The sequence below is a fragment of the Convolutriloba macropyga genome, chromosome 7 (genome assembly GCF_964194025.1).
Source record: "Convolutriloba macropyga chromosome 7, txConMacr16.3, whole genome shotgun sequence".
NCBI lineage: Eukaryota > Metazoa > Xenacoelomorpha > Acoela > Convolutidae > Convolutriloba > Convolutriloba macropyga.
The window spans coordinates 29,287,786-29,312,372 of NC_134474.1; the positions used below are offsets into that span (position 1 = coordinate 29,287,786).

The 24,587-nt window shown below is 35.4% G+C and overlaps 1 protein-coding gene across 2 annotated transcripts in view; it reads right to left on the minus strand.

The window, feature by feature from the left end:
• LOC142342190 (uncharacterized) overlaps nt 1–22,470 on the minus strand; it is a 42,352-nt gene extending 19,882 nt beyond the window's left edge. For both annotated transcript variants that reach the window (XM_075393419.1, XM_075393417.1), the window contains exons 1-5: nt 22,375–22,470; nt 21,741–21,811; nt 10,554–10,726; nt 7,589–7,826; nt 3,536–3,767 (exon numbers count right to left, since the gene is read on the minus strand). In XM_075393419.1, the coding sequence (XP_075249534.1) occupies nt 3,536–3,767; nt 7,589–7,826; nt 10,554–10,726; nt 21,741–21,811; nt 22,375–22,415 (755 nt within the window). In that variant the 5' untranslated portion in view covers nt 22,416–22,470. The remainder of the gene's footprint in view (nt 1–3,535; nt 3,768–7,588; nt 7,827–10,553; nt 10,727–21,740; nt 21,812–22,374) is intronic.
• Nucleotides 22,471–24,587: the final 2,117 nt, after the last annotated feature.

Below are 24,587 nucleotides of genomic sequence, written 5' to 3' on the forward strand. Positions count from 1 at the left end.
GAAAAGGATCAACGTAACATACATAACACTAATGTACCAAAACGGAGGAAATGATGAAATAAAATAATGAAAATGGTAAAGTAAATTAACAGGAGTAAAAAAAAACAGTGAAGTAACCAGAAAGTAACTAGACAGAAATAAATGAAATAAAATAACAGTAATGTAACAGGAATGAAGTAACTAAAATGAGTGAAAAGTAATAACAGTATTGTAACAGGAATGAAGTAACTAAAATGAATGAAATAAAATAACAAGATTAAAATAAAGGAATAAATGAAGTAAATGAAATAAAAGAAATAAAGGAAATAAAATAACAGGAATGTCACAGGATTAAAATAAATAATGTAAAGTAAAATAAATGAAATAAAATAACAGGAATGGCACAGGATTAAAAAAAGGAAGTAAAGTGATGAAAAAAGGTAATAGCAGCTTTGAAGGGGGTGGAGGGTGGGGGTAGAGGGTGGGGGGATGAGGGGGGGGGGGGTAGTTGCAGGACATGAAATAATGAATTTTAAAATTGCAAGGATTTATTCAAATTGGAATTGAGAAAATTTGGAATTTGGAATTTGTACAATTTGGAATTTGGAAGATTTGGAATTTGTACAATTTGAAATTTGGACAATTTGGAATTTGGACAATTTGGAATCTGGACAATTTGGAATTTGGACAATTTAGAAGTATTAGGAATGTACAAGGATTTACAGGATAAGGAATACTTTACTGGATTCATAATTCGTTGTGATAACAGAATTCTGGGAGATAATGACCATTCTAACTAAAAAATTAAAAGCAATAACCCTTAGGTTTTTTGGGGGTAGGGCGGGGAATGCACCCCCGGCCTGTTTCCTACCAGACTAGTCCCGCAGATCAGCTAGTAGGTATACGTGACTTTACTACTGGGACTCGTAACAACTATTGTTAGAAAACAAATAAGAGTGGATTTTGTAAGCGTAGGTTTTACATGGGGGTATAGGATATAAATAACAAACAGTAAAATGGACGAGAAAGAAGTATAAAATGGGTGCAAAACAGTTCATATTTATACTGTCCGGAACGTACGATAATCTATTTTTCAAATCTATGAGCAACCAAATCGTTATAGCCGACGCCAGGTGAATTGCGTGAAAATTGATACTTGAAAAAACCTTTTTTAAAAGGATAATAACATGCTAATGTGTAATCGATATTCTCTACTCAAGGTACTGTGATAATAACAACTAATGCAGTGTTAGTCGTGTGAGGTTTCACCATATTATAGCCAGAGTTACCAACTTTTTCTGTATACAAACAGAATGGCGTTGACAATGTCATTTGATAACTCAATTACAATTTAAATCAGCTCAGCTAATAGTAAATTCGAACAGTGGAAATTTAAAGTATCCTCCACAGTCCCTTTTAATATGAAAGACCGTGCTTCTAAATCATAATCTCAAGAAATTGAAACAATGCATCTGATTTCCTTTTAAAAGAGTGTGGTCCAATCGGCCTCCACCTTGAATCTGCTGCATGCATGAAGAAAATCTTGGTTCGGAAATTTATTTCTTGGTAAACAGGATTGAATGTTTATTTTTCAACCCTTTGGTCCACTAAATTTGACAACAAAACGGTTGCGTGATATTAATGCGCAATAATTTTTTATTTTGTTTTTTATTTAATTTGGCTTACGGGTATGTCATCTGCTATGATGCAGCTCTACGTTGGCATTCGTTACAACACAGCATTCCGTCCTGTCCGTGATCACAACAGAACTGTCAACGTAACGCTAGGTAACTATAATGGTGCTATGCCGAAGTCCTCATAATAGCTGGAGATCAAAGATTGTAATGCACTTGTGGTTAGTCATAAGTACCCGTGTCGAAATTACCCCCTGAATAACCCCAAGGTTAAGGGGGTAACTGTTTATGGGGGGTTAAACGATAAAAGAGTAGGGGGTAATAAGGGGTGATAGGGGTAATGGGGGGATTTTTTAGAGTTGACCCACTAAAAATTACTCCACAAAAAGATGTAAGATTAAGGGGGTATTTTTTTGGGGGGTGGGGGTTAAAACGATGTAAGATTAATGACTAGAGGGTATTAGGAGTAATGGAGGATTGTTAGATTTTACCCCCCCCCCCCAAAAAAAAAAAGAAAATTAACGCCCAAAAAATGTAATATTAGAGTGTAAGTTTAAGGAGGTAAAACGATGTAAGATCTTGGGGGTAATGGGGGGATTGTTAGCTCGGGTTGAAGTTTCTTTGATTTCATACAAGGATCATATATGATTGCATACTGTCCATACTTGATTTCTTAGTACAATCCTTGTATGAAACCAAATAACTCACATATCATCCTTGTATGATTACCAAGAAATCATTATTGTTTTCGTTCGGTAGGGCACCACCTATATGATACCCCGGCATCATTTGTGATCCACCAAAAGACCCTAACTTACAATATCAATTGCAGGTTGGGCATAAAATAAAAGAGTACGTCCAAACAAATAACAAAATTTTTGACATACTTTGTACATATAAATGCTCATTTATAAAAAAAAATTAATCAAGAAAAAAATGCATATCACGCCATATTCGTTTCTGAATACGTTTAAACCACAAAGTTATTCTTTTAGCGCACACAAAGAATCAAATGTGGATTGCAAATGCGATATAATAATTTAATAAGTCTTCTGACTACATTATACGAGAGTTTGTGGCACCAGTCAATGTATTATGTGTCATATATGACCTTGTATGAAATCCAAGAAAATTTTTCAACTTCTATCGAAAATCAAAATAAAACAGTTTTTAGTCTTTGAATTTTTTGTATGATCCTTGTATGATTTCTAGGAAATCATATATGGTCCTTGTATGACTACCAAGAATTCATACAAATCATATATGACCTAGTATGATTACTAAGAATCATATATGACCTAGTACGAAATCAAAGAAAGTTGTATGATCGTTGACCCGGGTTGATTAGTATTTACCCTCAAATTTTGAAAACTTCCCTGCAGAAATATTCACACCCTATCTAAAATGGTAATGAAACGTTTAAACGCCATTAATGTCCGGATTTCATGAATTCAAAATGATCTATAGATGAACCTCTCTGGGCTTTCCCATATTACATACATAATTTCCAGGTTTTGGTGCCAGACTAGAAGTCAATATTTCCAGAAGAACCCAGACAGAAAGTGTCCATGTGCAGACTTTCGTAAGTTCAATAGTTTTTGTGCATTCATCTTGTGTTCATAAACACTTATGTCCAGACTTTTATGCGTTCACCAGACGATAAAAAAGTAGGTATTTCTTCATTTGATCAAGGATTTGTTCAAATTGAATTTATTTAATTTACATGATTAAATTGGTTAATGTTTTTGCAGAAGGAAACTCATCCTTGTCTTCTACGGAATGATGATTTGTGACAAGGTATGAAATCTCTTTGAAGTTTTTAATGTCACTTAAAGGAGTGGAAAAAGACTCGATATTTATATATGGTCGTGAAACGTTGACTCATAAAAGTTAAGCTCCTTAGAGAGGAAACAGTTTAATTCCTCGAGAAATTAAAGAAGCACGCTTGGAACTGAAAGTTGACCATGGGACATGTTGACCTGACTCTCTGTAGCTCACTCTTAGAGACTCTTGTAGAATGTAGGATGTCAAGTATGTACATGGTGACAGGTTCTCTTGTGTGGCGGTCAACTGTCTCCACACTGTAGAAGGGAGTTGAAGTTATTTGCGGGTACGAGGGACAGGTAGGCTTGCATTCCCAAAATCCACGAGTCACTGAAATTGGGTCAGATGCTTGGAAAAAAATTGGTGAAATTCAACCCGTGTCTCATCCAATGAGCTGGCCGGGGAGATATTTGTTCTTGACATATATACTTTTGGTCTGCTACCCATCAGCGTGATTATCATTGCAGAGCAATTATACGACCAGATTTTAAGTCTTAAACATGATCTCAAGCGAAATGTGATTTTTTCTTGATATGAATCAAACTGACGCATATGTTCAACTAAATAAAGTTCTTTAAATTGATACCACATAAATGAATAAAGCTATAGCAATTCAAAATTATGAAAAACAAGGAGACTCATTAATGTGCGCTCGCACATAAAGTTCCGACCCCGCTCATCTTCATTTTTGGTATGAATGTCTACCAAAAGAAGAACAGATAGAAAACCCCCAAAAACTTAAGTATTTTTCAAAACAAATGTGTATGAACAAAAAGATTGCCACCAAAGCAGATAACTCAGTGGATTTAAAAATACTGCTTTAGATTGATGAGATCTATTAAGACAGCAAGCTGCAAGTCAAGACAAACAACAAAATCAAATAACAATAACAACAAAAATTAATAACATCCAAAACTTTGTCCATTTAAAAAAAACTTATTTGAAAGGTCAAAATAGCGTTAGATAAAACTGAAACTAGACAAAACAAACTGTACTTTAAAAGAAAAGATATGAGACCACTCCCTAATTACACTCGTTAATAATTAGACAAAAAAGAACAAAAAAATAGCAAAGTTAAAAAAAATGGCTTAGTTTTATAAAAACAATTAGTTTCAAAGTAATGAAAACCATTAGATATAAATTGAAAACATCCGAAATGATTATAATCAGATACGCCTCTAAAGTAGGGCAATAAGGCCTGTCTTCATTAAATTTTTTATGCAGTTACAAAAAGAACAACAAAGAGAGGCAACCAACAAAAATTCGATGAAAACTTGCGAGAAAACGCTGTCAAATGCATATTTTGCCCGTCCAAATAGTTTCCACAGAACCTTCTTTGAACGTCAACAACCTAGTGTGCGCGCTTTCTTTAATGAGAATAGATAAAAAGTAGACAAAAAAAAAGGAAAAAAGGGCAAAATTAAGTATCTCTTTTGTATTTTTGGAAAACAATTAATTTCAATATCATGAAAGCCATTAGCTACAAAATGAAAAAAAATAGGTTTGTTTATTCATTCAAAAAAAGTGCTTGAGACCTTTAATTATTCAGAATACGTCTTAACTCTACAAAAAGAATGTCAAATTTAGACAAAAATCAAAAATCAGTTTATTTTTTGCGAAAAACCTGTACCGAAGCCATTAAAAACATAACGACATCTTTAAAAACCTTGGATTCTGTTAACTGGCATGTTCTTTTGACGGCAATAGTGTCAAATGTGCCCTGTAATGTACGAGACTAGAAAAAAAAACAACAATTGAAAAAATATTTTGTTTTGTTTTTGAAAACGATTGTTTTCAAAGTCCTGAAAGCCATCAACTCAAACCAGAATATAAGTTCATTTTATCACCAATGAAAACCATTGAAACTTGCCAAAAATTCAGCAAATTTTATATGACTGAAGAGCATAGTAAAAATGACTGTTAAAGACAAATGAAAAAAAATTCAATTAATTTAAACGGGTGTTGAAGCCGTTAAAACCATAATCCTTGCCCTTAAATATTTTTATATGTTAACTGGTGCCCTATTTTGAAGGGCATTAAAGAAATATGTGATCTTTTAATAATTCGATAATGTGAGAAAACGAGAAAAGCTGTGAAAAATGGGCCAATGTCTGAAAATAAAAAAAAAATGTAAACTCTAGTAGTGTCAAAGCCAAAGAACCATAACTTAACGCGCAAAAGAGATTATTTTTAAATCAGTGGAAAAAAATGGAAGTCTTTCTTTGCTGACACTAAGCTACCAAATAGCCAATTTAATTGAAAAAGGGTAGCAAAGTTCTTTAATCCATTGTTTGCTTAAAAATCAAACATTTTTAAAAGTCAAATCGACCAAACTCTTTCGAGCAAAGAAACTAGATACAATAATTTGAAACTGATTATGATGAAGACAATTGGACCTATCAACACTGAGTTTTAAGAATTTTTCTTTCCTTAATTAAAAAAAATCGGTTTCTTTTACAAAAACTCCGACTGATTTTAATCTGAATTGTTTTTGGGTTGTAACAGTCCAAGATTGGATCAAAACCAGCCGTGCTTTTGCAGTGCGTCCATTATGAACACGCAATTCTTTCAAATGTTATAGATCTACATAATTTGTTAGCTAAAAGATCAAAAAAAAATGCTGCATTTTCGATAATCATAGAGCAAAGTTCGCAAAAAACGGCAAAATTTTAATTCCAGAATACTCTCAATGGAAGTGGTGTAAATCTAGCTCTTCGTGTAGTTTACAAAGAATGTGTAAGTTGTTTATGGGTGTGTACTTCCGGCAAATTTAATCAAAGTGAACTAAAGGAGCTTATTTTGGGCAATTTTTGGTGAAAAATGCTGAATTTTGAAACTTTCAGCCAAAAATTTTAGCCAAAAAAATTAAATCAACATAGTCAACAACACTTTTTTCTCTTTAAAACCAAAATCAACAGTACAATTGTTTTTATATGTTACACATATTAGCCAAATTGACGATAATTTAAGCAAAAATTCCGGAATATGTGAAAAATAAACCAAGTCGGTCTAATATTCACAAAAATTTATTCCAAAAATTTAAACCCGCTCTATAAAACGAAAACTTAAAAATTTCTTTTTAATTTCAAATTCTACGCTTGACAAGCTTTTTATTGATACCGCTCATAACTCTGTACGATGAGCATATCGATCGGTCAAAATTGTCTGAACAAAAGAAAACAGTTGAGTATATAGTTCCTCATCCCCCCTCAATAGGGGTCGGAACAAATATGACGAGAAAATTGTTCATGCATCTATATAACGCTCTTTGTAAAGAAATACTCCTTGTAAGAAGAAAAAAACTATTTTACTAAGAATGATTGTGTTTTAATATTTAGTGAGCCATTTCAAATAATAAAACAAAACAAATTTTAAGACCAAAATATTTAGACCAAAATAATCAACAGTACAATTGTTTTTATATGTTACACATATTAGCCAAATTGACGATAATTTAAGCAAAAATTCCGGAATATGTGAAAAATAAACCAAGTCGGTCTAATATTCACAAAAATTTATACCAAAAATTTAAACCCGCTCTATAAAACGAAAATTTAAAAATTTCTTTTTAATTTCAAATTCTACGCTTGACAAGCTTTTTATTGATACCACTCCTAACTCTGTACGATGAACATATCGATCGGTCAAAATTGTCTGAACAAAAGAAAACAGTTGAGTATATAGTTCCTCATCCCCCCCTCAATAGGGGTCGGAACAAATATGACGAGAAAATTGTTCATGCATCTATATAACGCTCTTTGTAAAGAAATACTCCTTGTAAGAAGAAAAAAACTATTTTACTAAGACTGATTGTGTTTTAATATTTAGTGAGCCATTTCAAATAAAAAAACAAAACAAATTTTAAGACCAAAATATTTATAATCAGAATGAAAACTTGAGAAATTATTAATTTGAATTTTAAAATGAAGAGATTTGAAGCGTCTTTTACTCATTTAAGCCTCATAATTTAGGTGCAACCCAATATCAGATCATGGAGCTTTGATGCGTGAAAATTACGTCGGAAGCTTTGAGCCCGAGTCAGGTAATTATATCATCAGTTTCATCAGTTCATCATATTTTTATCTGCATTTCATTGTCGAGGCGTCTCACACTTTAAACTTGGTGTCATCATTAAGTAAAAGAGAACAAACCTTCGGTAGAGATATAGTCGAACTCGTTGACTTTGTCCAGAGTGTTTGAACATTGGCAAATAAAGGAACCCACAGTGTTCGTGCACTTATGCCCTGGACCCCAACATCTAGGCGGGTTTTTGAGACTACATTCGTCAATGTCAATGCAATGCTTCAGTCTAGGCCACACTGAGTTGTCACGCGTGAAGCCTTCTTTACAGTCACATATGTATGCTCCAGGGTAATTTGTGCATTCGACCTACATTGAATGAAGTTGGCGAATGACCTCTTAGAGTAGCCGTACGGGACAACTCTAAGAGGTTAGATCTTGTAAGATCGAACAAGGCTCCAAATCGTACGAGAATAATTTCTGTCAAACTTCTACAAGATGAACATTAGGCCTACAAGAATCTCACAACACAAATATTTGTTTCGAAATATATTCCTAGTAACCTTTGTTTTTTCCAGAAATTTCTAGAGTCAAGGAGTGCACGGCTTAAAGTTGAGGAAAAAGGCGAAAATTGTGTGAGAAACATTCCCCCTATATGTTCCCTCGGTTTCACCATAAAGTGAACGAACGGTTATTTTTTATAAAATACGAGTATTAATTGGCAACTCGTACTTTGTGCATAGATTTATTCCAGTGATTCGTTTACACTGCTTGTCTAGTCTGGTTTGATTGGCTGGGTGTACTCAAGTAAAGTTGGAGCTGACTAATGCTAGCTTTTGTTCTGGCGCATAATAAGTATAGAAAAGATTTTATGTCATATCGAGCTTTGTTTCCGATAGGGGTATATGGATCTCTTACTTCAATTAACTTCAACCAATTTGAAAATTATTTTTAAGCCTAAAATTTGTCACTCAAAAACGTTCTCGAGAGCCAGCCCTTCTGCTAGGCCTCCTGCTCTTTTTGGCTCCTCTCAAGTTCCTGTGCTTCTCGTCTGCAAGGGGACAACTTCACAACTAGAAGATTGCATTGAGTTCCTTTCTTCTTGCTGGAGAGAGGGCAGTTTCCAATGAGTTGCTGATGCTCCCAAAGTCCGCAAATTTTGTTCATAAATAATTCAGAGTCCTCCTTTTCTACTAACTTTCCATAGATTTTGTGTTAAGCCAATCAAAAGCAAAGAAGTCAGAATTTCGCTATTTTTTGGTAATACGAACCGCATTGAGCATGAGCTTTGAAATACGCCCTCTCTTCAGCATTGCTTCCTAATTTTTTCATCCCCACAAAATTTAATCAAAACCACACACAGCCATATTTCCAGTGAATCACTTCTAAATGAATTGCACATATGTGTTTCTCCTTACCGATGGGCATTAAATTGGTACTTCATTAAAAACAGCAATTTTTTTTGTGTTGCTTCAACCAACCGAGCCTTTTCTGCTAGATAGATGTTACTAAATTCTTCAAAACGCATTTCTAATTCACTTCATGTTATATAATTTGCTCGGTTTATCAAATTGGACAATCTGCTTGATCTCGGATCAACTACTTGTGGAGAACAATCAACGGCGCAGGAACTCATCAAGATCCTTGAGTCAGTAAAACAGAACCTAAGAGACAATCCTAGATTACATAAAAAATAATTTGTCCATATATGTTATTGAGTTAACCTTGTTGTAACTGATTCCGTTAGTCAATGAGATAGCGCTTGACTCAGGCTAATTTTTTTTTTGCTCAAATGCAATAAGCATTTGAGTATTTGCAACAATTAATTTAGTCCTAATTTGGAACTATTTTTCTATTCTACAAAATTCAAATGATACACATTTGGCGCACGGGGCATGTTATAAAATAGACAAAAAGATAGTCAACATAAAATAATTGAGAGATCTAATATTTAGCAGCATCAGTTGTCCCATATCACTTTTATTCTTGTTTTACATAATTGAAAGACCTTCAATGTGAATTGAGAAAGCTATCAAGTGAATTTTTGAAGTCATAACAACATTACCTGATAAGTATACCGGAAGTAGTCTGTAGTTGCAGTGTAAAATACCTGTTTTATTCATATTTAAAGTTGCTATTCGTGTTTGAAGTTGCTATTCGTTGCTATTCATATTTGATACGTCACATTTGATATGTTAATTAGTGATACGTCACAACTGAAGTTTAACATTTGACCTATGCTATGGACTCGGCAAAAGAATAGAAATATTGTTGGGGGAGGTAAAATGCTCTAACCATACTCTTATTGATAACTCAATTGAACAATTCTGGTTGTTTTATTACGGTTATTATTTAATGTAGAAACTTCCGCGATCGACAGGAGCACCGTTGAGTAAAAAGAGCGTTCCGATAGAATTCCAAGAGATATTACCGAAGTTTATTTTTAAGGTTAGAAATCAACGATGGAATTAGAGAGGGAATGAATGTGAAATAAATACGGATTTAAAATAGAATTCTGCAATGTCCTCTCTAATAAACCACTTTCCACGTTTAACGTCCGCTGCAATGTCAACTCTTTTCTATGAATTACAGAAGAAAGTTGCGCAATCATCCAATTTTAAGAAGTGGAACAAGTACATAATTTGAATTACAAGATAGCGGCCATTCTATCCCCTAGAAGTTGAACAAAATGTTGTTCTCTTGATAACAATTCGAATGATGGTAAATTTCTCCATGATCTGTTTAAGATATTTAACGCGTGAGAAAATCTTGATTCACTACAGAAATAACACTTTTTAAATAGTATTTAGACTTTCAACACTTCGTTGATTTGGACTTGCCCTAGCAAGTCTTCGCCAACACGAGCACAAAAAGATTCGGATCGTATTTCAGAATCAGATCTGACATTGAGCTTGTTTTTAAAATTGTCCAATATTGAGGTTGACTTTGCGTTGAGTCCCGGTGCTCAAAATGTTGATCACATCAGCAGCAGTGTAGCAACTAGCGGCTTTCTGAGTGAAAAAAAATCAAAAAGGCATATGGACTATATTACCTAATATATGATTTCGAAAAATGCGATGCAAAAATTTAACTAACATTATACTGAGAATCACAGTCGCTAATTGCGCTGCACTCATTGATATCAATGCAGTCATCCTGCCTCCCACTTCGGGACTCAAACCCCTGCCGGCAAAGACAGTAACCTGAGACACAGTGTGAGTTGGCACCGCACCGTCCGGGAGGACCAGAGCTGCAAGGCACCCCTGGTACTGTTTAAAACATCAGAACATACCATACATTCGATAAATTCAAGCTATCAGTGATGACTCCAACTAGCATACCACCCCGACCTATCTGCCATTTATTAACAGTCAAAATAACTCCCCGGACCTAATGTCAGGTCAATTTCAGTACTGTGCAAGTCTTATTGCATGTCCCAATTCATTACTGATTCAGAGCTACGACCAGTTCTTTTTTTTACACTTGGCAGTCTAAATCCAAGTCTTGGCCAAGACCTGGCAGATCTGAATCCGTATGTAAATCTTTTTATAAAAAATAGTTCCGGAACACGCGAGAAAATCAGGTTTTTGTGGGGTAAAATCATGATAAGAAGGGACCAACAGCTTTAAAAAAAAATTGCTGCAAAATTTGATAGAAGGAATTTGCAAGAGTCTAATTTTTAAACAGTAAATACGTAACATAAGATTTTGCCAATAATTCATCGTGTTTAAAAGTGTGACTCAAGTATCTTGTATCTTAATATCTTCTTTTCCTGAAAACTGCCAAAGATAGCATAGACAATTGAAAAAGAAATATTCATTCAAACTTTATTGCTGTGTTACAACGAATCCTTTTATTTCCTATAACCCATATATTTAAGGCACGTATAGTAAAAAAAAGCAATATCTTCAATCACTAGATTTTGGCTAATTCAAAATTATGTACAATTTGAATATCACTATAGCTGTTCAAGATAAAAGATCGATTTTATTTTTGATTCTAATTGAAATTCAAAGCAACTAGATGGTCATCCAAATGATAGGATACTTGTTATAAACTACAAAATGGGAATTTCGAAATAAGCATTTTTAATCTGAATGAAGTCAACCTAATTCGCTTTTTATCAAAAACTTATGAGCAAAATCTTCGTTGTCTCTTTCAGGGCTTTTTTCATGGGCCAAAGCTGAACTAAAGGAAACAGTGGTATAGTAAATGAAATCCATATACGTAGCAAGTTTTCTGAGAACTCGTGGAAAACGCGACTACGGAGCGATAAAAAACATGAACGATCAAGTTTGAGTTTTGTTCAGATGTTTAATTGAAATTTCTAGTAAACGGAAAAGAAGAAACATCAAATCTTCGAGTTAAAAAAATCAAATATTAAAAGTTTTTCGAGCTCTGTGGTGTCTGTTGAGACAAACTTGCGGAGAACTGGAGGCATTGGCTGTCTAACTAAGTAAAGCAGTATAGAAAATCACAACATTAATGAAACAATATGAGAGTTGTCAGGTATTGTAAAATAGCAGTTGGAATTTTTAAAAGACTTTGTGCTATGTTTTAGATTTTTGTACGATATTGTAGATCACAAAATTGATATTTTATGCAAAAAAGACTGAGTAGTTATCGTTTTGAATTTAGACTTTATTAACTTTGAAGTCTAAAATCATTGTTCTTGATGGTCACAAACAGAAAAAGAGATCACGCAGATGAAGTGAGGCGCGCTATTAGACACCTTTTACTCAAAACCAATTCAATTGAAAACATGACCTCAAATTTAGTGAATGTTGATCCTCAACAATTTGGCCCTCAACTTTTTTTAAACTCATTAAGAAAAAAACATAGCAGGACAAGTCCTGACGTACAATTCAGAGAATTTTCATTGACTAAACAGAAAACTAGACCTAGAACGGACCATGAATGGATTGGGAAAACCATTTAGAAAAAAATCCGATCCAAAAAATCGAAAAAACAGTAAAAATCAAAGTGAAATTGCCGGATGTGAACAAAAAACCACTACGGAGAAAGCGAATTTTTGTTCAAACACCGTTTTCTCCCTCTACTATACATTTAGAGCAAAAAAATTTCACGCCGCAAAACCACTCGCTTTTTCGCTCCACTTCCTGTTTCGGCGTGACCAAAATCACTACTCCAATTTGACTTGAAAATCATGAAAATGTGTGAACAGATCTTAAAATGAACATACCCGGAAGAATTCCGGAAACGACTCGAAGGAGAAAATTGTCCATAATTATGAATAAACAATTAGCACAACTATTTTGTAGCCTTAAATTCCACAAATGCCATAAAAATTAAGGAAGAATGGAAACGGCATTCAAAAACAAATTGCACAATAAAACTAGAGAAACTTAATAATAGTTTTCTTTTAATAGTGCAAGGAAACATAAAGCCAAATAACGTTCCTTTGCAATTAGAGCAACGAAAAACTCGAGAAAAAATGGGCAAGTCGTAACAGGTAAGAAATTTGTCTCAGATTTAAAAAAAAGAAAAACTGCAAAAAACTAAGAAAAATGGTTTGAAATTTTTCAATTTTTCTGTCATTTTTCCTTAGAAAAAAAAGGTTTTATACCAACAAAACTTTAGTCAATTAGTATTTATATATTCCTTAAGTAATAGTCTTCTTTTCAAATCCCTCTTAAAGCAGTAAAACAAAAAAGAGGCAAAAAATCGTTAAATTTCGTCTAAAATCAGCGAAACTGATCAAAAACCTCCAAATTAGCATTAAACTCAAATTAACTAATTTAAAACTTCAATTTCTATCAAAACAAGCCTACAATTAATAAAATATCATAATCAAACCTCTTAATCATCATAAGTTGCAAAAAAAAACTGCTTTTAAAAGCTGCACGTGAACAAAAGAATTTCGCTCGCTGAGAGAAAATTTTTTCACACATCAAGTTCTCGCTCTCTCAAAAAGAACGGTATGAACAAAAACCACTCTCTTTTCGCTCCGCTCTTCACTTTTGTTCAGCGCCAAAATCACTCCAATCTTTTTTCACGCGTTTCATTTCCTGCTTCAAAATTCACTCCATTAAAATTGATTAAAAAAAGGACTTTTCCAATACTCCTCTTCGAGTCGTAAAAAGACAGCGCCCCAATACAATTCAAATTTTTTGATTTATAAAAACGTTTGATATCGACAACCACTTCAGTTAAAATATTGGATTGGTAACAGATTTAAAGTGTTTGATTCACGAGTTTGCTCTTGGACCCTGAGCAGATGCTATCAAGTAAAAAGAAATCATAAATTAGTCAAGCGCAAGCATACGAAAGTAATAGACCCAGATGAGTTATAGGAAAAAAATATCTCTCTGCACAAAATTTGAGGGATCAAACCAACACTGGACAGAAGAATTGGCCTTCAAAAAAATCAACGATAGTATTTTATGTTTCATTTGCAATAAAGGTTTAATTTGATACTAGCAGATGTTGCGCCTAATTTGGTTCAACATTAATTTTGGCGTCAAACGCAACGAAGTGATAAGACTAAGAGAGCTCAAGTTGAATATCCTGTGATTTGTTTTATACTTTTGCTTATTTTTTATAATTGTTAACTGGCATGTCAAATCTCACTTCAAGAAAAACAATAAAATCTGCTTAAATGGTTTAGGAGTTTTAAAAAGGTGCTTTCGTAATCGCACTTCGTACGACGATGCAAAAGACGCTCTTACGTCTCAACATATTCCATGCATAAAGTTTTTTATCTATTGATTCTCTTCTTCTCAAAAAAATCATATTACCTTTTGAAACACTCATGCTCACATTTTAAAATGCCCAAAATCTGCAGTTCTAGAAATTAAAACGCCACAAGTTCCTAGTAATTAGCCAGAAAGTTGGCTTACATGGACTTTCGTCATTTTAATATGTGCACGTTTTGTTTTTCTTGAAAGCTATGTGACTCTGCATAAGTCACTTCGACATTATTATGTATTATCTCCAATTGCTTCGTGGCTCTCGATAAACCCGAGAAATTTTCAGTGCCTTCAAGCAGAGTCACGTAAGATACACTTAAAAATTTTACGACTGTTCTATTAGTTTGCTTTTTGCATTCCATCTTAAGGAAATCAACTCAAATTGAGAAAATGAGTTTCGTTTTCGGTGATGTAAGAGACGTACTTCATTAAATATTATTGGTTAAAATCCACGAATATGGAAGTCATCTACTTTTTTTCTATATTCACGTATAACACCGACTTTTTCATAGAATAGAACCGCACCATCATTAAAATGCAACTATTCACTTCATCGAAGCTCAAAAACTGCTATAAACACCACAAAAACCTAAAATTTGAACTACCTACTAAAAGTTCTCAGATTTTTTTAATATCAAAAAAGATGGTTTTTGATTTTTATCGCCAACTTTAATGCTAAAAGCACTGCTGGTTTTTTTATTTCTATCTTTTTTCACTTTATTCTCCAAAATCAGGATATAATTAACATTTATCTGAATTGGTTTTGTAGGCACAAAAATTTCTGTGCCCTGAATTTCCCGGTGAACGTAGAAATTCAAAACATAGGAAATCGGTGTTCACTCATCAAATTGGTTTTAAACGTGGCGAAGTAAAGTTTCAAGAAATTTAAGCGTGTCCTGATTGGAGTATGGACAACAATAACAAACACTACTAATAGGATAAAATGCGTCATTCCCATAATTGCCCCCCCCCCCAACCGCCCTAACTACCCCCATCCAGTTCAGTATCATAAAGTGTATTCCTTGGCCATCTCTAAGCATGAAAAACAAACCTGAAGCTGATAGTTTTCATGATCATCAACAGCCTTAGGAGTTTGTGTTGTTAAAGTTTCAAAAAAAGATTTTAACCAATGAATACTATTGATGTGATGATAAAAACAGGTCCAGAAAACTCAACTTCACTTCAACTTTGTTGCTATGGCTATCTCATTGACGTATAAAACAGATGTCATTATGTAAATTCTCAAACCTATCAAAATCTGAACAGCTGACCTCCAACTGATGATGTTGATTGTACAAGGTACAAATATTATTTTCATGCAATGTAATGAAACTAACTAACCGCGTACGAGACACGGAACTAACATGTTTTTGCATGTCTGTCAAGTAGAACATCTGTAGATATACTAAACTTTCACTGCGTTTTGTCGAGATTGTTTCCGTATATATATATATATATATATATATATATATATATATATATATATATATATATATAAACTGATATATAAATAAACTGATGGCATTTTTCGACCCGAATTAGAGAGCACGACAACGGTGTCCAGACCAATAACCGACCGACAAGTTCTGCATCTACAGAATGCAGAGTAATTAATATACTGTGTGGATTTTGTGCAGAGGAAGATGTGTGACCACTACCACGTCTCAGGGAATCAAATAGCACGTCTCAGAGAATAAGCACGCTACTGTGACTTCAAAAGGTCAAAACAGTTACGAATCCCGAGTTGTTTACTAAAAATATAATTCATCTCATAATTGAGGCACACTGAAGCAAAACATAGACAACTAGACGGTTTCCAATCAAAACCAACAAAGTCTCCCGAATGGACCGCGATCTTAGTGCTCAGTATTCAAGCACTGGCTTTCGCAAGCTCTTTCTCAATTAGAAAGCTTTTCATAGTAAAAGAAAAAGTTGGCTACAGGTTCAAAAAGACCTATCGAAAACTGAATTCCAAATACACAATTAACAGAAGTAGCATTATGTTCACTGGATGTTGCGGTAGAACATGCTCTTATAAGCCTTGTCTAATTATGAACAAGATTGTTTATCCAGTGAGGAGATGAGACACTATTCAAAATGAGGTAACTCCCAATCAAGCTTAGGTAGGTATAAAAACAGAACAAGTTTTGGGAAGAGGAAAGGCAGTTCATCAGTACGAGCATCTCAAGGATCAGAGATAAGAATGTTTTGCACAGAAAACAATTTGAATGTACCTCAATACATAACTCCAAAATAAAAATCCAGGTAGAAACCACTCTAGATGGCACGTTGGTATCATGTAGAAAAAACGTTTGAGCTCGGTAAACCTCAGTTAGATTGTAAGGTAAGACATCTTGAAGCTAATGGTGGTCACCAGTTAACACTTCGAGGTTCACTTATATGTGCGCTGAGGTGAGTGGACACAAGTATGTACAAAAACAACTAGCAATTGTCAAATCTGATGAAAATTTTGGACTACTGGGAACAGATCTTCCATCAGTACAAAATGCAAAAAACATCTCAACTGCAAACTTGCCGGCAAAGCCTTGCAAATATCATACAAAGTCGATAACAGGATCACAGTCAGTTTTTTGCAAAGCCAGGTAAATACTTCTACATATTGAAGACGAGGTCGCAGAGAAGCTAGCACAAAATATCTTTGGACACTTGTAGCCAAGAGAAGTCACTAATGCAACACAAGTTTTGTTGAAAGGAAAGAAGAGTAGAGAACTAAGAATAGAAAACTTTGCAATGAGTTGAATGTTTATATGAAGGGCAAAGACATGGATGACGACTACCCAATGCCAGACATGGAACAGGGCTTCTAGTCTACATTTGGCCTCATAATATGGCATAATTAACCTCTCAGACGCCTAATATAACATTGAATAATTCAACCAAGAGGCAGAGGCAATTTTTAATAACCAGCAGCTTTTAGGAAATTTTTGAAGAAGTGACAACTATCTCGCGGGTTGAACAGCAATTGAACAGCAATCTTCCTAATTTGCATAAAATCAACGGTCAAAGTAAATAAGATCGTTGTAATCTTTCAGCACAAACTCTTCGACTTTAGATCTGCCCTGGAGCATCCTCGCAGTCAAAATACGACCGATTGAAAAGAAATAAACCATGAAGGATAGAAAATTTAACTCCAAACATGTCAACACTAATAGTTTTTTGGATCCTCACTTTCTATTGAGGGAAGAGCATCAAAACCAAGCACTTCCAAAATTTAAATGGGAAAACTTTCCCAAATTTGCGAAAAAAAAACTACCTCTGAAAGACATGATAAACAGCAAATTCTCTCTCATGAGGTAAAATGCTAGAAAAGGCTTTCGAAGACATAAAAATCTAACTTTGTGCCTGCCCACTTATACAGCCCTGCAGTTTGTAGAAAGAAAACACTGTTACTTGTGATGCCTCTGGTATAGGCGGTCTTCTTCCGCAGGAAGAACATTCCACAAAAAAGTGTCTCAAAAAATGTCTCCAGTGTACTCAGACATGGAGCATGAAGCACTGGCAGTTGTCATTGTGGTCACAGAATTGACGCACTTTCATTTGGCAGACGATTCAACACTCTAATGTCTCTTGCATCCGAGGAGGAGATCCTGAAAAGGTATCAGCTACAATCATAAGATAAGCCATAGCTTTTGATGGGCTTTGACTATCAGTTGAAGGACGCACCTAGAGAGCAGATTATCCACGCTGATACATAGACTGGGCAAATTGATTTTTGACGCAGACGAACCTGACGGCAACGGTGTGCGCTTTGCAATCATTGACATTTGTTCCTCACAGCAATTTGCTGAACCACGCAGAAGTCAGAAGGGAACTCAAAACAAACAAACTATTCCAAAACATAATTAAATGAATCAAAACTGGCATGCTGAAAAAAACCAAAAGGATTTGAACGACAGAAAAATGCACTGACCATTTACAAAGGGATCATTATCAGAAATATTGTTTCCTTAATTCAAAAAAAACTTTAACTCTGTTAATTGGTTTTTGCAGAATTAAATCAGGCACACCGTGGGAAAATTGCATTTTGAGCATCAATCGGATTAAAAGCGTGGTGGCCTGGTAATACAAAAATATTTCAACATTTGTAAAGTACACTTAGGTCTTGTCAAATGAATAGACCTGAGCTGGGAAAAAGAGTATCTTCGGGTCAAAAAGTAAATGTTTGGAAAGGGCTCTATAAGGACTGTGTTTGTCTTAAATATCCAGACAAAATCTTAATTTTTGTTGGCGCGGGTTCAGATTGGATTGAAGTTTTCCCCTTGCAAAAAGGAACAACAGTAACAGTAACAAATTATCTCAGTAAAATCGTTGCATGCTTCGTTATACCTAAGACTTTAGTTTCTGATAATGGTCCTTAATTTGAGCAAGGTCATCTAAAAATGTGTTGCGAATGACACAAAATTAGAACAATGAGTCACCTGTCTGCCATCCAAGAGCCAGTGGACTAGCTGAAAGAGCACTTCAGATAGTGAAGGAGGCACGTTGAGCATGGAATCCCAAACTCAAGGTATTTTTTAGAGTTTTCCTTCGACAACTACTGCTGAGCTGCGAGTTCAGAACGCAGGGGTAGGACATTTACATTGAAAAGCTTCTGCGGCATCAGCAACTGCAGAGCGTCCAATTCGTGAGCTATCAGATCCTCTAGCATGCCTCAACAGGAAACAGAAAACAACCAGATACATTTAGAGAAAAATTGGATAGATTTGGATAAGGAATTCTCCAATACTTTTTTTAAAAAGTGAGGGAAGATTTGATGGTTTTGGATGAACATAAAGGACATTAAAATTTTTTGTTGAAGTTTTAAAAAACTTAGATAATGAGCCTGTGTGACGAACTTTTTTGATGTGCCGGTAAAAACTGGCCTCAGAACTAATTTTGATTTTAAATCTAAATTAGTCTTGGCGCTCTCATGATCTTATTGACCCCTGAATCAGGTTTCCCCAGTAATACATTTCATGAAAATCGTGCCAAAGTTCTTTGGAGTTGGCAAAATAGAAGAAACCTTGTCAAGAATAATATGGAGAAACATATCAAGAAATATAGGCCTCTGTAGGTGTATGCAAATTCTTACTCTTCCAACTAGGAAAAGTGAGAAAATTTGGAATACTAGTGAGAAATTTAGTCAAAAAAGAATCACAGCAGAAAGTTTTTAGCCTTACAAGATTCTCAACAGGAAAAATGAATTTGAACGAGATTTTTTAAAGAAAAATCGGGACTTAGCGAGATTCCTAAGAGTCCGAGCAAAGAACTCTTGAAATGAACTAATTGAGCGCTTTTGATGCCACGATAGCAACGAAAAAGGCAGTGAACCAGTGAAGCTAGGACCCTAAACTCTGTCCCAGAAAAGCTGCGAGAGATGAAGACAATTTCAGAGAAAGGGCAGGGACCCGGAGAAGCAGGATATCTGAACAACGCAAAAGATGTCCCAGGAAAGCCGGGACCGATGGGAGCAAAAACACAGAAAAAAGGAGGCACCCCGAGAGGAAATGAGAAGTTCTGCTTTAACTGTGGCAGCAGCTCCATTAGATAACTTGGGTTGTGAATGATTTTGTTCCTCACCATTGTTCTCGATCTTATCATAAAAGTTGCAGCATCAACCAAACCTTCTAAATGTGACCAGGCATAAATAAAAGATCGATTTTAATTTCAGCAAAAAATGCCGCCGGGTAAAATCGAATAGTGGTCTTTTATTTCTGTTTCCCAATTTTCTGTCTTAAGTGGGTATACGCAAGTTTCCAACCAAAAAATAAATTAAAAAAATAACGATTCCTATCATATTTTTACTAATGTGTACTTCTCCGGTCAGAAATTTAAGGAATTTTTTGTGAAAGAAGTTTTTTGACTGGGAATTTCCTGTAGTATTGGTCATATTAAATTTCCTGTCGAGAAATGTCTGAAATTTAAGTTTTGGCAAGAATATCTGGAGTCCAAGTGAGAAGTGCAGGAGTCGTTGCACCGTATCGTAAGGTAAGTTCTCCCTTCTAATGTAATCCGACTCTAACAACCACTGCCCCCACCGATGACCTCAATTTTCTCCGGTCTAGATAAAATTCTCATGAAATGTAATAAAAAATCACTTCCGGGAATCGGAACTAATTTTTTTTTCGTATTTCAACCATGTAAAATATGGGATCTTTTCCGTTTGCCCCCCAGCTTACTGGGAGCATATTAATTGCACATCCCAGACGCACGTGCAACATTTTTACATAATGATTGACTTTCTAATGACTCTGTAACAAGGGGCGCATAAGGTACTGGAGGGGGGCACAAACGGAAAAAGATCCAAAATATGTTTAGCTAATCTAAATTTTCCCTGTATTTTCTTAAAGAAGTGTGCTTTTTATACCAACTATTTTCGGGTCTTTCCAATTACAGCCCCCCATGAAATTATAGCCCACCCATTATGGTTTACTTACCATGATTGGGGGGCTATAGGTTATCTGACCACTAAGCTGTGGGGTGCTATAATGGGAAAGACCCCTATTTTTTGCATATTTTGCATTTTTCAGTTCAATAATCGGGTCTTTCCCATTATAGCCCCCCATTATGGTATATTTACCATAATTGAGGAGCTATCGGTTATCTGACCTTTAAGTTGGTGGGTAATAATGGGAAAGACTCCAAAAATCAATTTAAAATTCAACTTAATGAATCCTTTTGCCCGTGTTAAAGGAGACGAGACCTTATTTACTGATCCCCCTAGAGTTTTTATGCCACTCACTTACAAATTACGGATTGTTATATAGCACGTAACTAAGCAAAATAATGATCTGTTTTCTGTTTTGACCCCCACTCCCAGCTTAGTGAGCATAAATCTTTTATGATCTCCAGGTACATGTGCTATTTTTGGGTCTTACCCATTTTAGCCCCCCCCCCCCCAGCTTAGTGGTCAGATAACCTATAGCCCCCCCCCCCAATCATGGTAAAAATACCATAATGGGCGGCTATATTTTCGTGGGGGGCTATAATGGGAAAGACCCCTATTTTCTTACGTAGTAACGTGCTATATAACAACATATAATTTTTTTTGTAACTGGGGGTCATAGAAAACACTGGGGGGGGGGGGGGGGGGAGGGGAGGGGGAGGGGGCGAAACAGAATAGATCCAAAAAATATCATGTGCACCTGGGGGGCGTAAAAGTTTATTTGCCCACTAAGCTGGGGGCCGAAAGCGAATAGACCCGATGTGGGGTGAGAAAAATTGCAATGTGAGTAATGAAAAGCACCAGGAGACAAAACGGAATAGATCCCTCTCTTTTTATAACTAGCTGCAAGTCGCTGTAGATCTTAGGTCTTGCCTGTTAGATTAGAATGGAAACATTCCAAACCAACATTCGAAAACTGGAGTAAATTTTTATACCCTTTTACTTCGTCTTCGGGTGTCTTACAAAAGTGGTGTCTATGCAAAGAACATTGCAGTCCCAGTATACATCTCCTGTAACAGAGCACGTCCCATTACATAGTGAATGACTATGTAAAAGTTTTGGGATCTATTCTGTTCCCACGGGGGGAGGGGGGTGGCAGAAACAAAAAATATCCAAAATGATTATAACCTAGAATGCTCCGACTCAACACCAATGCTGACCCAGGCGTCTCGGCTGCCTTGATTGGCGAAAAGAAAAATCTCTCGCAGAGACACATTGTCGCACATATTTTGCAGCATTTGGCTAATATGTAATCACCAGGTAATATTTTTTCCAATTATAGACCCCCTCCCCCCATAAGATTGTAGCCTCCAATATGGTATGTTAACCACAATTGGGGTTATACGTTATATGAGCACTATGCCGGGGGCTATTATGGATAAGACCCATATTTTTTCGATCAGATATCTGTTAACTCGAGTTAAAAGATATCTGGTTGAAAAATATGGGTCTTATCCATTATATGGGATTTATCCGTCCTGGCCAGGCCAAATGCCTCAACTTTATAAAGGGGCAGTGAATAATAATACTTCTTGAGTATAAGGGTAGTAGGCTAACCCCCCCCCCCCCCTTTAAACAAAAATTCTGTAAATGGGGTGTTTCATTGGCTCTAGTCCCGCTAAATTTGTGGGGGAAAATGATATTATACAGAACAGTTTAATAACGCTTATTGATAATTAAAATTCATTCAACTTAGATTGAAATCAGTTTATTGTGACGATATATTAAACAAGCTTGGGCGACAATGGGTCATTCGTTATACTTGCACAGCAATAACATGAAGCATGAGGCTAAGTCAATCATTTCAAAAAGTTTAACAGGAAACAAAGAAATGCACGTGTCCAAATGTCAAATGAAAATCTTCAGAGAACGTTTTAACACTCCTGTGTCGTACAACTATTACCAACTCTGCATGAATTTGCAGTGTTGGTAATTCTGATTGAACTTGTCCATACTTATCTACCTATCTACAAGAAAAAATTGAACAACAGTTGAAAGCTTTTCTCAATCGAAATAACAATTTTTTAATTTTCTGAAACGCTCTCTGTGAAGTTGCGATGCAAAACAATTCAAAACTTGCAAACGACAATTCCGAAATTGTTCAAAACAAATTTTCATGAACGAAGATTTTGCATTAACACTTTGGGTTATCCTAAATAGCATGCTAACAAAGGTAAGTAAGTTCTGAACAAATTTAAAAGCTTGAGATTTTCAAGTATGCTACTACTCAACGTAGAGATACTGTTCAAAGCTTGAGACGTTCAAGCAAGCATCTATGAAACGGGATATAGAGATCCGAGAATTGATATGGATTTCAGGCACTATTTTAGACAATCAAGGTTCATATATAGAATTCAGGTTCCAAAGAGCAAGCTCCGCTCTGGCAAGGTTTCCGCTCTTATTGGCTACTCACTGGTTCCTAGGATTTTCTTTTGCAAGGCGGCATTAACTTCACTTCTACTGTCGCTACTTTACACAGAGGGAAAAGAGTTTAACTAGAAGATTCTATTGGGCTATTTTCCTCTTCTGTCGAGATTTGCTGGACAAAGGGCAACGTTCAATCCTTATTTGGTGCTCCTGGTGTCCGCCAATTCTGACTTTGAATTTCTCAGAGTCCTCTTTTAGGGCTACTTCGCTATATGCTTTAAGTTTAGCCAATCAAGATCATTGAAGTCAGAACATTGCTTCTATTCTTTATCAATAAGAACCGCATAGAGAAAGAATTTTGAATTACTGGCCCTTTATTCAGCATTTCTCCTATTTGGTTCATGCATGCAAAATTTAAACAGATCCCCAATCCCATATTCCAAGCAATTAAAGTTTTAATAAGCAGCCCATATGTGTTTCCATTATGAGCGACAGAAAATTGATTTTGTTCAAAAACTGTATATTCATTTTTTATGTTGCTATCAAGCACCTGAGCTAGTTCTGTATTCCACTCATTTAGCACTCTTCATAACTACAACTTCATACGTAATATCCTGTTTTCTTTGACATATTTTTGAAAATGGCAGCCCGAAAAGCCATTAGTTTATACTCAGCGAATTCTAGCTCCTGAGATGGCGAATTTCCTGCGAGCTTCGCGGTGACTTCGTCATCGACGTTCACGGTGCCAACTACCGCCCTCTCAACGAAGCGCAACCCCAGAAATGACATAGTCACTGTACCTCCTGTTCAGTGGTCGCTGCCAACAGAGAAGGTAGGGATGTCGCAATTGAGTTCACCAAGAAAAGGGCCAGAGACGGTATTAAATTCTTTGAGTACACCACTGTAGTGGTGGAAGTTCTGGAGAAGGTAACTTTGAAAAGGGGAATCATCAGTTCTCATGGTAAAGTGAATTGTACTTTTAAGTTTTGGTTGTATTTAGGTGATAACAGAGACTCGAAACCCGCCGTACGAATTATATGTATATTCTTACTAAACTTAGATTACTTGTTTGTCTCTACCCTTAGTCAAGAAAACACAGCTTGATTGAGAAAAATTTGTTTTCTATAAGCATTTGAGGCTAGGTAACAATTACTTCAGTTCTTAATTGCGTCCATTTTTCATTTCTACTAGAGCATATCTGGTCCTTGTTTCTGTTAATGAAATAGTTGACTTTTTTCGACGGTTCTGAGTCAAAGCACAACTCCCCAAAGTTGCACATCACCTGTAACAGATCGCGAAAATCAAAGTTTTTGAGTTTAAGTTTGAGGGATATTTGACAATTCTACGAAATATGATTGGGGCTTCCAATGGGCGAGTTCATGTAGCTATGAAATTTTTTAAAGGTCAACAAACTGCTAACATAGTTATGATCATTTGAAATCTCGACGGTGTAAAGAACATCTACTGGTACTAGTGGCAGCGAATGAAAAAAAAACATAGCAGGACAAGTCCTGAAATACAATTCAAAGAATTGAATGAAAAACTCAGAAGTACTCTACCTGACCAGCAGATCAATTGAACAATTACAGAAAGAACACAAACAAAATC